The 15,579-nt window shown below is 47.0% G+C and overlaps 1 protein-coding gene across 1 annotated transcript in view; it reads right to left on the bottom strand.

Moving 5' to 3' along the window:
• Nucleotides 1-1,654: 1,654 nt before the first annotated feature.
• Nucleotides 1,655-15,579, bottom strand: part of MAML2 (mastermind like transcriptional coactivator 2) — a gene marked incomplete at both ends in the record, with an annotated part of 214,584 nt that continues 200,659 nt past the window's right edge. Inside the window, 3 exons of the mRNA XM_080356596.1 lie at nt 1,655-2,637; nt 7,807-7,918; nt 11,515-11,718. Of these exons, the coding sequence (XP_080212722.1) occupies nt 1,655-2,637; nt 7,807-7,918; nt 11,515-11,718 (1,299 nt within the window). The remainder of the gene's footprint in view (nt 2,638-7,806; nt 7,919-11,514; nt 11,719-15,579) is intronic.

Below are 15,579 nucleotides of genomic sequence, written 5' to 3'. Positions count from 1 at the left end.
CTTCATCACATCATTTTAAAGAACAGCATTTTCATTTGAATTGCAAGATCTGTTCCCATCTATGACTCCTCCTGTCTGACTCACTGTGGGGCTGCTTTATAGTCACATAGCACCTCCTTCTGATGCCCTTACTGACCAAGTCTATAGGAGAAAATTTAATACAGTTGAGACTATTCCCTGGCACTGAGGTCAGCGGTGTGGAATGATCTGTGTCCTTACTGCTTTTCTCTGTTAGCCTCCATGGCAAGGTGGCTGCAAACTGTCTATGGGAACGGTCCCGGACCCCAGTTAACGCCCTAAATGACGCACAGAAATTGCTCAGGGCAGTGTTAGCTGGGCCATCCCCAAACCCAGAACAAATGATTGAGTCCAGTGCCCAGAAATATTCCCCCATACTGTTTCATTTACAAGCACAGCTGTGGCTGAGTGGAGCCTCCTGCTGCGAGTAAACCAGGTGGCTACAACTGGCCTGCATGCTAGTTTCAGGGGCAGCACTCTTGTATTCTGCTCAGCAGAGGCTGTGGGGACCTGGGCCACCATCGGACCCCTTTCAGCTCCCCCAATATGGCAAAGGGAAGGAGGGATAGAGCTAAAGTGTTGTGCAATCAAAAAGGTAGCCTCTCCACAGAGATGCTGGCATTTCTGCGGGGCTAAACCTGCTCAGTAGGAGAGGACCGAGCTGAATTACCTGACACTCACTGAGGGTTAAGATGAAAACTGGCATAGTGTATTAGTTGGGCCACTTCATGTATTTGCCATCCTGTAAGCAGGACTGGGAAAGCCATTGGTGAGGGTCAGATGGTGAGCACCTTTCTCACTCAAGTTGTCCATTGAGTCACGGGAGTCCTTGGGGTAAGGGCAAGGTGGCAAAGTGAGGATCCTGAGCTTTGGTCTAGTTCATCTCATGTTTCCCTCAGTGCCTCAAATGACTGTGCTGCTGGCAGGACAGTAGCCTCCTCTCTACTCACTGCAAGCACTGACGAAAGGGAGCAGGCGAATGCCAGAGCAGACTGAGTTATGCACTGGATGATCTGCTTCCTTCTTCCTGTGGATGGGACGACTTACCCCTTTGTGTGCTACAAAATATAGAGGGTTTAAAACCAAATCATCAGGAAAGCAAATGTGAGTTTGTTCTATGTAGAAGTAAACAGTTTTTGTAACGCAACGAGATTTACACAGGGCCTTATGTTGTCAGGGCTGAGTAGTCCTGAGGAAGTTAAGGGCTGTGAACATGACGACTGAAGAGTTTTGGACCACTTGGGCTCTTACTTGCACTCAGAGAAATGATTTTTCACAACCCATCCCACTGTCTCGTGCTTGCGTGTGTGGGAAGCTAAACACATTTTTCCACACAGTCCCTGTGCGAAGAACTGATGTGTTTGCAATGCGCTGGGCACCGACGTGGGGAACAGACCCTTCACGCATTCTCACTCCTTTGTGGCAGGCATGAATATCGCTTTTATTATTGTGTCACCGGAGGAGACTTCAATTTTGTTCCTAGAGCAACTCTTCAAATGGGGCAGTCACTCTACTTGGTATTTTAAAGGACAGCCCAGTTACTGGAGTGTAAATTAATAAAGCAGGTTGTTGACATCTAAAGAGAAAGCTAATGTCCTTACTGCCTCTCCATCTGGTTCACTCTTGGTACTGTCACTTATGAGTGGTTCCCCAAAATTTCATCAAGGTTGATGTCTTTCATCCAGTCATCATTACCAGGTTCCGTTTTCAGTAAAGAATCTATAAAGTCTGAGTCACTGTTGAGCGCAGGTCCTATACTGTCACCTTGCTGGTTCAGAAAGTCAAACGCTAGGTCATTACCATGGTCACTTCCTTGGTAAGCCCGAGAGTTTTGGTTGGTAGATGTGAAACTGGTTGATGGCAGAGATGACGGAGGCGTCATACTTGTTCCTGGCTGATTCAAGGTAGGCACAGTCTGTCCTCGCAGCTGGTTCGGTCTTATGCTGAGACCTCGCAGTGAGCCAGCAGATTGTCCATTTAGAGTCTGGTGCACTTGATTTGGAGGAGGCCTCATTTGGACTCCGGCTGTTAACTGATTAGGAGGTGCCAATGCACGCTGAGGAAAATGCTGGTTGCCTACGTTGCGTTGCAAAGACTGGTTGGGATATGGAGTGCCAGTGGAGAAACGGACCCCTGCGGGTTTCAGTGCATCCTGCTGCTTCACGGCAGCTTCTTGCGGGGCCCAGTTCTGGGCAGTGGCAGTAGCCGTGATCATCACGTTGGCCGGCCTTTGTGCGGGGATACCTGTGGCTCCATGGTTCACGCTTGGCCTTACTTGCTGCGAGCTGACCATCGACCCTGTCCCAAAAGCCGCTGCGTTGTTCCCCTGTGTCATGGTTTGCTGTCGAGACATCACAGGGTTATTCTGACCAGGTAGGACTTGATTTTGGTTTCTGTGTGGCTGCATTTGGTTCATTCCTGAAGTCACATTGTACGCACTTGGTTGGTTGCAAGGAAGATTCCCGTAGCAGCCCATACTCCGAGCAGCAGGAACAGAAGGCATTCGGGTCCCAGCAGAGGTGGACATGAGGCTGGAGCTCTGAGGCATGATGCTATGAGTTGAAATTGGGTTGGATAAGGACATGTTGTTGGAGCTTATACTCACAGCTGGTGAACCACCTAGAAAGGAGAAAACAAAAGTGTTAAGACAAACATGAGTGCATCAGTGCATGGTGTCATTCAAATACAAACAGGTTTAAAAAACAGTTTTCTAGCAGCAGAATTTCTTGAAGAAGATACTTTACTCTTAAGAGGACTTGCATCAATTTATTCAAGGCCTTAAGGATGCCTTTCATCCAGAAGGTGGTTTGATCTATATAATGCCACTGGTAGTCTTCCCATCCCTTCAGAGGACATCAGATAAGACAAAACTGGTGCTCATTGTAAGAGAAATATTGGACCAGAGAAGGACGGGCAGAACCACTGGGCAGGAGAGAAGATTCTTCTGCCTTTTTTTGCAGACACACTAGAAACCTTAGACAGGACAAAGCCTGTCTAAGTGAGCAGAGGCAGAGGATATCCAGCATTTTTCTTCCTTACAGGGCATGGCTCACCTTGGCTTCCTGTGGAGACAATGGGGAGTGATAGGTACCATCATCATGCCACTTTTTTCCATCTTTTTTAGACACCTACAGCAGTGGTATCTACTCCTCCTGGATGTGCCTGTCCAGATGACAGCAGGAGCCAAGACTGCATATCACACATTTGCAGCACACAGAACTTCCTTCCCAAACACGTGCTGGGAGAGCAGCTCAGCCCAGCCTGTGACCTGCTTGTCCTCCCACGTGGTGGCCACACAGGCATGAGGACATGGCTTGGTGTTGTGCTTGCTGAGTGCCACTCACATGCCTCCTCTAAGCTCTGCTCCACAGCTGGACTGTGGACATTTGCCCCCACAGAAGGTGACTTGCTCACACGGGAGCCACACATGATGTGATACCTGATGTGCAGGCATTTGCTGCTCATAAGCTTCAGAAAACTAGAAATTATGAACTGGCAGCATCACTTATCTACCATTTATAGCTAATTCTGCCCAGTGAAGAATTTTCCTGTACCTGACATCTACAAATGAATCACAAGGAGAGAGGCTTCCCTTCTCTTCAGCCTCCAACCCTCAACACAAGTGTACTTCTGTGGTAGATTTGTGAGTATTTTGAGGCCACAATATGTCATTTATGTGATGTACACTGATTGCTTATGCAGTGCAAGGCTCTGGATTAATCCCCAAGAGACTGGTTGAAGAAGACCAAGTGCTTTCTAAACACACACAGTGTAGATGGCACCACGGAGAACAAGAACCCCCCTCTGCACATGATCAGCTCCTCCCTAGCTTAATTTGCTTTGCTACTGTTGCTTCCAGTACAAGCCCTACAAGAAGTGCAGCCAGAAGTCAGGTTCAAGGCAAACAAAAGGAGATGTTTCTCCACACAACATGTGGGTCAGCCAAGGAAATCTTTGCCAAATAGTGTTGTATGAGCTAAATACACAGACTGAAGCACAGGAGGTTCCATCTGAGTATGAGGAGAAACTTATTTACCTTGAGAGTGCCAGAGCCCTGGTACAGGCTGCCCAGAGGGGTTGTGGAGTCTCCTTCTCTGGAGACATTCAAACCCACCTGGACACATTCCTGTGTGATCTGCTCCGGTGAAGCTGCTTTAGCAGGTGGGTTAGACTGGATGATCTCCAAAGGTCCCTTCCAACCCCGACAATTCCGTGATTCTGTAAATGCTTGTACCACTTCAGGTGGCTCCCAAAATGTGGGAAAAATTGTCAAATGGGCTTGCTACTGAGGTACCACCACGTTTGGGAATTCCCTGAGCCTCTCCCAGAGGAGGAACAGAGGAACATAAAGCCCTGAAGCTTTGCTGTTGCAAAGCTTAGTAACAATGTTGGATATGAGACACTGCCTTAGTTTGATCCTTCATAGGTACAACAAAACCAGGCTCAATTTGACTCACTTTCACTTTGCCATCAAATCTTATTAGATATTGATCTGTGTGATTCATTTTATTAGTTGGTCCACCACCAATTCCTTCTTACTGTGCAGGTGCTTCAAGACTGAGATCATGCCTGCAGTGTTCTCCAAGTCCATCAGTCTCAGTGTGTGGCATTCATTTCAGTCCTTCATCTTGGTGTTTCAATACTAAATAAAGAGTGATGTTAAGAATTTAGAGAACCTCTCAGCCAGCTCTTTTAAAATTCTTGAAGACAAATTGTGTGCATACATATTTTAAAAGTCTATGTTTAGTACCAGCTGTTTAATACACTGTTCCTGTTGAAATTTCACCATAATGATGTTCAGTTCCTTCAGACTGGAACTGAAGAAAAAAATTATCATATATTTCTGCCTTTTCTTTTTTTGCATATGCTATTTCCATTTAGTAATGGATGCAAAGGATTATTTTTTTTCCTAAGTACTTAAAAATAATCTCCTCCTAAATCGTTATTAACACTAAGCATGACTCCACAACCAGAGTCACTTGTTCCTAATCAATATCAACATAGATACCTAAATTAAGAAGCTCACCTTATCCTGGAGGGCAGTCTCTTCCACAAACTGGCTCCAAGCAGGAGATGTTTGACTATAAAGAATCTAACTGTCCTAACAATTACACTGTCCTAACTTAGCATCTTAATTCAGTACCTAAGCAGGGCACTCCCTGGGACAAGAGATGCTATGAGGAGTCCACCCAGCTTTACCCCTATGGGGACAATCAGATTCTCCTCCATGTTCTCCCAGGGAGCCCTCTAACTGAATTTAGCTCTGGAAATGAAGAGTTGAAAATCAGTGCTCAGCAGGGAGCCTCATTATTAGCCCCATCTTTGGCTTTGCTAGTGTGTTGTGCAGTACTCACTGCTTTTTGGAGATACAGTAACATCTTTTTACAGGAGTGATAGAGATGGGGACCCAGATTCTTTGCTCTCTGATGCTGGTACTGAAGAGGAGGAATAGCACAGGAATGGGTGGTGTTTCAAAAGACCTGGAAGAGCCATCTGGGTAGAGCTGGTGCTCTCTGTCCAGCTGAACTACAAGGTTGTGGAATCACTGGGGTGACCCAGCGAGCTGCTGAGCAGCCCCAGGGCCACCATCGCACCGCTCCTGCCAACACCACGGTCTTGAACGAGCACAGGAGGTTGGGACATGGGCTGTACTTGTGCTAAGGACGAAGCTCTCTCTTTCTCTGTATTGCTATTTTTATCCTTTTATTTTTATTTCAAATATTTTCCATTCTGATTTCTTCCAGATGGGAAGAAACATCTTCCCCGGCAGCGCTGTGTATGGCAGCTGGGCACCCCAGGCTGTGGCGCTTTGCAGAAGCGCCTTCATTGCCCAATTCACCTGCTCTGGCCTTGGCTGTTTCCTACAGGAATAAAATGCTTAACCGAGTGTCTCCAAGCCCCTATGTTATTTTGTTTAACTTTTTGTCTCCTCTTCCGCAACCTGGGCAAAGCTATTCCCAGAAAAACGGAGCAGATTCCCTGCTGCTAATGCCTTATGCAAGAGTTTCCTAATGGCTCCATCTGGTAGCTTTGCTGAGCTCCCAGCACAGCCCTTTCTCCCAGGCTTGCCTGAAAAGCTGCTCTTCTCCCCAGGCTCACTCAGCGGGGACTTGAGGTTTGAATGGACAAGTGCTGCCAGTCCCTCATGTTTCAAACCCAGGAGATGGGACTCCAAATACCACAAGATTGGCAAAAAGTCCATCAGATTAAGAAGAAGAGCTACATAACAATTGTGATCTACTTATTTTGGAGCCTTTCACAGATGTGGCTACAGTCATTTCCATTTTCTCTCGCGGGCTAGAAATGGATTGTTTTTAAGTAAAAGCCAAGAATCTCAGTTAATCATTTGATTCCAGGAATGAGCCTTTAAACAACACACCAAATCACAGGATTCCCCAGCAAACTGCTGGGGTTGCCAGCGCATTTGTTTTACGAGCGCAGGAGGTACGAAGGCAGCAAGCAGGGCTCTCTCTGCCCTGGGGCGCTGCCCTCACCATGGGTCCTTACGCTGCCATCAGTGATGCTTCTGCAAATTTACAGAGGATGATAAATACTCGGATCGGGTAAAAGCAGCAGATTCCAAACTGCAGCAAGCTTATCACTGCTAGAACTTGTAAGCAAAGCAAAGGAGTGCATGGACATTGCCTGAGCAGCCCAGCCTGGGCCTTCCATGAGTACCTGGGCTGTTGGTGCTGGGCAGAAGGATGGCATGTGAGGGAGCGCATTAAAATCACAGTAGAAGCTGAAAAAGTTTTTCCAAAAAGGACAGGTAGGAAGGAAAGACTCAGATCTCTGGCTGAACCTGAACCAAACATCTTCTTTTTTTTCCTCAGAATGATGTAGATATACTAGATATAGGAGAATGCAAAGGATCCTTTTTATACTTAAATGCAGAGATGCTTTGGAGTATAAAGAACATTCTTTGATCCAATCTGCTGCATTCCCCCCCACCTCCTCTCTCTCCCCAGCATCTTTTCCTTACTCTGCCTTTGCTCTCAGAGCAGCCTCCAGCTCACCAGCAAGGTGAACAGCATGAAAAGCCAAGCGGGCAGTCCTGTGCTTCCAAAACTAGACTATCAACTATCTATGGAGGTGAGGGCACAAGAGCTGCAACAAAGGACTAGTCCTGAAGTGCTGGGCATTTTTTGCTCTGGGCAGTTCTGGCAGAAATCAGGTGATGTCACCCTACTGTTTGACTGATCCGTTGAAATGCCACTGGTAGAGCAGCACTGAGGCCACACCTGTGGTGTGTTAAACAGACCAAAAGTTCAGTTGGTAGCTCTGGTTGCCCATGATGGTGTCATGCAAGGTACTTAAAAATCAGTACGAGGGTCCTGATGCTGTACATGAGCTGCCATTCAAAGGGAGGGATGGTTCTTGTCTCAGGCTCTAAAGCAAGACGTACCACATACATGAGAGAAACATCTGGATGGAGTGGGATTGCATAGCCAAGTGGACACCTCTGTATCAAGCATATGGGTGCACATCTGCCCCAGGCAGTGCTAACGGGAGGGGTACCAGCCCTTTCCCTCCCCATGTCTGGGGGATGTAGCATCAGCCTGGATGAAACATCAGCTGGTTCTCCAGATCACACGTCAGCACTTCTCAGAGGTGGGGGACAGTAAGGAAAGTAGCACAGGAGAGCAGCAGGCTCTCCCACTGCCTCTGCGGCCATGGATGTGGACACTCAGAAAATTAGGCCCTGGTCATCAGTGCATGTGTGGGTCTTCTGGATGGTCTTCCAGCTGAAAGGAAGGAAATAGGTTCATGTAGCCCAGGGACACTTACCAGGATATTGGTTTGCTTGTTGCATGTTGACCACGTTCCTTCTTTGGTCTTTATAATCTGGTGGTGGTCGCGTCAAGTGTCTGTTCAGCTGATCCTGTGGAGTTATTTTCTCCTAGAGGATTAGAGTAGAAATATATTAATTTGCTTTTCTTTATGCTTTCCTGACTCTGTTTCTTTTCTCGGTGTGCACAAAGCTGAAGTGTTCCTTCCAGTGAGGGTGGTAAAATACTAGCACAGGTTGTCCAGAGAGGTGGTGGATGCCCCATCCCTGGAGACATCCCAGACCAGGCTGAACAGGGCTCTGAGCAACCTGATCTGGTTGCAGATGTCCCTGCTCATGGCAGGGGGTTGGACTACATGAGCTTCGAAGGTCCCTTCAACCCAAACTGTTCTATGATTCTATGATTCCTTTCACCCTGTCTGGTCCATGGGAGAGGCATCTGTTAACCTGTGCCATCTCTCAATGAAGTCTGTATGGAAGCCTTTCTGCTGATTCTATTGCATTTGAGTCTGGTCTAACTTTCCTTAAAACAACTGAGAGTTTCTCAGCCTCTGAGAACATTGGCCATGTCTGCAATGCAGTACTGAATGTCTTCTGATGTCTGAACTGTCTTGCTCACCATGCTTATTGGGCAGAGGGGCCTGATGGTTCCTCATGGTCCCCTCCCTGCCTGTGCAGCTGGGATTGCTTTCAGAGAAAGTACAAACACAGAGCAAACACCCAGATTATCCTCCACCACTACTCTGCCCTGCTGAGGCCGTTTCTGGAGTACTGCGTCCAGTTCTGGGCTCCCCAGTTTAAGAAGGACAAGGAATTACTGGAGGGAGTCCAAGCAGGGGGCTACAAAGATTATTAGGAACCTGGAGCACCTTTCTTATGAGACTGAGAGAGCTGGGTCTGTTCAGCCCGGAGAAGAGAAGCTGAGTCGAGACCTCATCAGTGTTTATAAATATCTCACGGGTGGACGTCAAGAGGATGGACCAGACTCCTTTCACTGGTGCCCAACGATAGGATGAGGGGCAACCGGCACAGACTGAATCACAGGAGGTTCCATCTGAATATGAGGAGAAACAACTTTACCTTGAGGATGCCAGAGCCCTGGAACAGGCTGCCCAGAGAGGTTGTAGAGCCTCCTTCTCTGGAGACATTCAAAACCTGTCTGGACACATTCCTGTGTGATCTGCTCTGGTGAACCTGCTTTAGCAGATGGGTTGGACTAGATGATCTCCAGAGGTCCCTTCCAACCCCAACCATTCTGTGATTGTGTCTAACCCACACAGCCAGACTGCAGCTGGGGAGCAATGAGGGTCCAGCCCTGCAAGGCTGACACCTGCCCCTTGGCCATGTCAATGGTCACTTCACCCACGCAGCTTTCTGAGTGGGATTTCAGCTTGGCAGCCCCATCCGCAGCCATGCTCACCCCTTGCTCTTTCCTTCCTCCTACAGTGGAGGAACTCCTACAAAAATCACCAAAACCTTTGCTCTGTCCTCCCTTGTGTCTCATCCTCACCAGAAATGTCAGCAGGACACATGGCCAGCATTTAGCACGGATGGTGCAGGTCTGGTTGTTTTTCATGCCGCTCACCATTGCCCTGTGCTTCCCTGTACATGTACATAGTGCTGTCTTTCCTCTTACACTGAGAGTGCAAGCACTGGGGGTAGGGCAGTGGGGAAAGATTGCAGAAAAAGCCAATTAATAGGGGACATTTTTTAATTTTGGGCCTGCAGGGATGCATCTCTTGTAAAGGGAAGATAGAAATCCAAGTCCTTGAACGGAAATCTAACTGCCTTGTGTTCATAAAGCGCAGGCAGTGAGCAGTCATGCTCACGGGGTGGCTGCTGGGCTGGCGTCACCCTGCGCTGCAACACACCTGAGCTTCGTGTTCAGCTGCCAGAATGGCAAATGGGCTCGTCAGCGCCAAAGGGTCAGGCCCTGGCTGGTGATGGACATCCAGCAGAATCATTTGGGGATCTTCTGTCTGAAAAGAGCACACAAATGGACCTTCTCAAGAAAAATCTGTCTTTTCTTCTGCCAGGAGCACTTTAAAACACGGGGAGAAGAGCCTTTCTTGTGGTATTTAGGCATTTCCGTAATGCACTCTGGGAGTGAGGGCTCTGATTATGATTTATAAGGCTCATTTTAACATATCGCTCAACCTGAACCCTTGTGAAGAAGAAAAACAAGTTATCTTCCAGGAAATCCCTGCAATGCGTGTAAAAACTGTAGGCAGGCTATGTGTGTATTTCTATGTACACAGTACAAAAACAAATGCAAGCCTATAAAAACAACATTCTGTAGAATGATCTTATTTTCTGTTTTATTTATATTTAAGAGTTATATGAACAATTAACTTTTTGTACTGCTAAAAATTCTGACAGAAAACTGCAGCATGTAGAGCTGACTTGAAACTTCAGTTTTTTTCTGCATAAATTAAAAAGCCAACAAATGTTTCCCTTATAGAACAAATGAAATCCCTAATTTCAAACTCAAGCTTTCTAATTGTAGTTTTGGAATGGAAATACATTTGTAAACAAAAATATATTCTCTATAAAAAACTGAATAATTTTTTTGTTTGAAAACATCTCCACAACACCATAAATTATTTTCCACTTCTGTGTCATTCTTTAAAGTCTACATCTTTGTAGAGAAAAGAAAGCTTTGGATTTATGTGTCAGGCTCGCACAAATGGGTCTGCTCTGTAGGCTGAGAGATGCAGGTTGAGGTAAATCAGCCATAGGTTTGGGGGCTGCTGTCAGTGCTGCCTGGGGGATGCAAAGCAGGTGGTGGTGTCACCTCCATCCTCCCCCAGCATCATCCTTGCAGCCATCCCTGCTTCCCCTAGGTCACCCATGTTGCTTTCTCCGAGGACATGCCAAGCTCAGCTCCTCTTCTGGGACTTCTCCGTGCTTTGGCAAGCAGCACTACCAAGGAATGGTGAATACGGGGATGCAGAGGGCTCGTGTTACCGCTCTGGGCAGCTGGGACTCCCCCTCATTGTGCTGGCCATGGGTGATGGGCACCTTCATCTGACTCAGCTGATGCAGTATCAATGCAATGCCACTTTAGTGGAACTAAACTAGTGGTTTCTAGCACTTATCACTAAGGCTACAAATACCCCTCATGCCTCATAAAATGACCAGAAACTCCCAACTGATCTCTCAGATACCAAGAGAAAGAAGAACTGGCTACAAATATGGAAAGAGAAATGGAAAATGGAAATGGAAAAAGAACAACAGAGAAAGGAGGAGTCGTGTATGATCCCAGCCAAGCACACAAACTTGTGTTGAGCACTGCAATCGATGTACCTGATCCTTGTTTATACACAGGCACTTTATACCATGCTGCCTCGGTTGCAGAGCCTGGAAGTCAACTTTCCTCTGTGGCTGAAGAAGCATAGCAGTGCGCCTTAGCTTTTCTTGCAAAGAAAACCACTGTCAATATTCATATGCCTCAAATTAAGCATGTGCTTAGACTGTTCTCATAAAGAAACCACAGTAGCTCGGATACTTGAGCTGTTTCATATAAACTGAAGAAGGTTTCAAAAGGGCTTAGCGAAGTGCTGAAAAATGTAAGGCACACTCTAGTAGGTCTAGGCATTGCCAAAATGACCTCAAAGTTTTGGGGGCTTTCTTCCTCCGTCTTAGCTTTCTTTTCTATTGTTTCTATAATAATCTTTTTCATGTAAATAAGAAATTAGAAAACTTACGGCTTCTGCCAACATCTGCTGCTGTAGAAGGAGTTGTTTTTGCTCCATCATTTGCCGCTGCAGAGCCTGTTTCTTTTCCATCAGTTGCTGATTCAACATTGATTGCGGGGATGAGTTCATGTAACCACTTCCAGTGTTTGGATTTGAGCAAGAACTGGAGCTTGGAGTGGGGCCAGCTCCCTGGCCTACCACAGAATGTTGATCCTGAAACAGAAGAAATGGCTTGTGAAGGATGAAAATAATAACAAGCATCAAGAAAAGGAAATAATCCTTTTTATGCAATTAGCTTAAGTACAGGACACAGCCCACAGACTCTCAGGACAAGTGACCGATACAAAGGCTTTGACAAAATGGGAAGGGGATTGAGTAACTTCATTGCTCATGGAAGACCCTGGAAATGTGCCGGGTGGTTCCAGTGGAAAACCTCAGTGTTGTACCAGGACCTTGGGAAACGATAACAAGAGCAACAGAGCCATCCTGGGAATCTTTCAGGGAACTTGCATTGGGCTGTATGGCAGTTTGACCACAAGGGAAAGATCTTGGTGTCTCCTGGTTCCTACCATCTGGCGAGCAGCCGCGAAAAGTTACAGACTCATTGCTAGAAGTGGCATCTGTTCTTAGAAAATACAGAAGCGGTAAGTTGTTGCTTCACAGTGGTGTGAGTGGTGCCGCTTTCATTTGTCCTGTCACCTCCCTGACAAGAGTAATCTCTGAGAAGTTGCTAATTGACTACCATTAGCATCAGGATTAAATAGTCTTTTCCTTGGTAAAATGAATGTGTAACTGGACAGGACTTTGAAGAGCACTTTAGGGTCTCCCTGGGCTTTGTAATGGATCTAGATCTGCTTCCTCTTCCCCATGTGCAGCTTCATGAGGAAAGTATGTCAAAAAGTCATCTCAGAAGGCAATGGGAAACTACTTGGGGACTCAAACCATGAGAACGAACATGGGATGACAATCAGACATTCTTCAGCCTGGAGAAGAGAAGCTGAGAGGGGATCTCATCAAAATTTATAAATGTCTCAACGGTGGGTGTCAAGAGGATGGGACCAGACTCCTTTCAGTGGTGCCAAATGATGGGATGAAGGGCAACGGGCACAGACTGAAACATTGGAGGTTTCATGTTAATATGAGGAGAAACTTCTTTACTTCGAGGTGCCAGAGCCCTGGAACAGGCTGCCCAGAGAGGTTGTGGAGTCTCCTCTGGAGACATTCAAACCCACCTGGACACATTCCTGTATGATCTGCTCTGGTGAAGCTGCTTTAGCAGGTGGGTTAGATTGGATGATTTCCAGAGGTCCCTTCCAGCTCCACCCACTCTGTGATTCTGTGAATATGCTGCTTGTTCCCTTTCAGCCATGGCTCCCCTGGGCAGCAATGTGTTTCTGTCTACTTGCTCCACCATTGTTTGGCACTTGGGCCTTTACCAAGCATAGGAAATAGCTTTCTCAGTACACACACAAAAATACTCAGCCTATGTTGGATTACTTGGTAGTCAGACATTCCTTAGCCACCCAGCTACAAAGAAAATAAGGTACACTGGAGAGGTCACAACAGTCATGAGAAACATCAGTTCTCCGATTCCACTTTGTTGCAGTTCACTATAGGAACCTAACCACATAATTCTTTATAACCTAATACACAGCAGCCCTTTTGCCCCACAGCACAGGAATCCACATCTGGAGCCTGATGCTCCCTGTTATGCAGCGGGTGTCTCAGTACCAAGGTGCAGTGTCGAGGTCTGGTCTGCCACCCAGATAAAGCTCTGCTCCATGGCCAGTGCCTCCCATGGCACCCAGGGAAATACAGACTGACCCACAGTGAAACAAGGACTGGCCAGACGTCACCTACCCATGCCCTGAACACCATGGGGCACTGATGCTCATCACTTGGCAAACTCCAGGAAAGCTCATTTCTGTGCCTTAGCTTTTGCACCCACTCCCCGCTCCCATAACACACACACACACACTACAAACTAATCCAACCTATCTTTCTACCATCTGGCATGGAAGAAACACATGATTGTTAGGAATATTTCTGTTTTAAAATAATTCTCTGGCTTTTAGATGGGGCCACATGAGCGCGTAGCTAGCTAGATAAAGTATTTGATGACTGTTACTGAAATAAAAAGCATGACTTTCTTCTGAAGCCACCTGCAGCCCCCAAGGCAGTGTTACAAACCCACCCTTCAAAATTTATTGGGCTCTTACACAATTATATCCCGCACACTTTCTTTCAGTTCCAGAAGGAATCCAGGATTGCTCGGCACTGCTACATTTTTCAGCCCTTATGTTAGCTGCAAGATAGAAAATACCTCCTCTCAACAGGCCTGCTTGCCAAGTTGTTGCACAAACTTTTTTTGCCTTTCTTAAAATATTTTGAAAAGAAAAATATGTTACAATGAATTGGCTTTGACTTCTATATTCAAATGACAACTGTAGCTTGAACCCAGCCGCATGTTACATCCATTAATAGAATTCATCTGTTTTGGTTTTGCACAGATAATGCAGTATCCCCCGAACATGTTTTCATAGTCCTGCATTAAACAAACAAACAAACAAACAATAAAACCTAACTTTTTCTCTCTCTCGTCCCCTGCCAGTTTATATAAGCTGTGGGAAAGGATTTTATTTGAAGATAAACTATGTAGTGTCCATTCACGCTAACTATCAAAGAAAGCTCTTCTGTAATAGCAACTGGCACAAAACACCAGCTGCTTGGCAAACAGGCCCTGAGAAAACAGTATAAATAATCAACTTGGAGCCAGTTTGGGGTTTGTTTTGTGTTTGGTCCTTTCTCTGCTGTTCATGAAACGTAAGTATGAGCCTATGAATCTACGATGTGCTACCTTTCCTGCCTGCTGATCTTCCAGCGGCAGCAATGTGATGGGAGACGGAAGAGCAGTTTCCTAATAAATCAGGGGATTAGCGGCGCAGTGGTTCGACCCTTCGTGAACCGATGCTCTCAAGCTTTACTCTCACCCCGTGCTTCATCCCTGTGGACCAGGAGCAGAAGGGTTGTGCCGCTGCGGGGACGCGGGGCTCTGCCCCTGCCCGCAAAGTATGCTCTGCCACATCCCTGCCCAGGAGGGGCAGATTTGGGCTGGAGATACCCTGCTTTCACTCAACCGTTTCATCCTGCTCTAAGTCTGATACAGAATCAATCACAGAATGTTAGTGACTGGAAGGGACCTCAAAAGATCATCTTGTCCAGTCCCCCCACCAGAGCAGGAACACTCAGATGAGGCTACACAGGAATGGTTCCAACCAGGAGCACATCCGTGCAGCCAGCTGGGTGTCAGGGACAGGCTGGAAGCATCATACCTCCAACAGGTCCAAGTGTGTGTCTGAGTTTGCCCCCAACTCCTGCTCCGCTTGCTGGCACCGCTTGTGCATGCTGTGTCTCGCCAGCCCTGCAGACGAGCTGCAGCCCTTGCAGAGCTGTACCTGGTGCCTGCTGGGGCAGAGGCAGCAGCCGAGGGGCTGCTCGAGCTCACTGAGCACCGCGAACCCCCACCTGTGCTGCTGGTGCCAAAACTCCAGCACAGCTATGCTCAGATGCAAAGCAGGCGCATTGCACCCTGTTCTCTGACATACATTGAGATATAAAACCTACAAGACGCAGAAAGTCAGGTAGAGGCAGTGAAAGCTCCTCAGAGCTGGTAGCACAACTGGGCTTCTGTTCATAAGCATCACAAAGAACATTATGCCCAAATGTTTAAATTAGCAGCAAATCAAAGCATTTAAGACTGAGTTTGCCTTTCACTGTCCCTGCTGCAGCTGACTTGTGTTCATACAAATGAAGGGAGGTTTTGACTTCTAACGCAGATACGGACTTTTCCCTTCCCTTCCCTTCCCTTCCCTTCCCTTCCCTTCCCTTCCCTTCCCTTCCCTTCCCTTCCCTTCCCTTCCCTTCCCTTCCCTTCCCTTCCCTTCCCTTCCCTTCCCTTCCCTTCCCTTCCCTTCCCTCACCTTCCCTTTCCCATAGACATGAGAAGAAATTTTTTACAATGAGGGTGGTGAGACACTGGCCCAGGTTGCCCAGAGAGGTGGTAGATGCCCCATC

The sequence above is a fragment of the Nesoenas mayeri genome (genome assembly GCF_963082525.1).
Source record: "Nesoenas mayeri genome assembly, chromosome: 1".
Taxonomy (NCBI): Eukaryota; Metazoa; Chordata; class Aves; order Columbiformes; family Columbidae; genus Nesoenas; species Nesoenas mayeri.
This window is presented reverse-complemented; position numbering and strand designations above follow the sequence as displayed.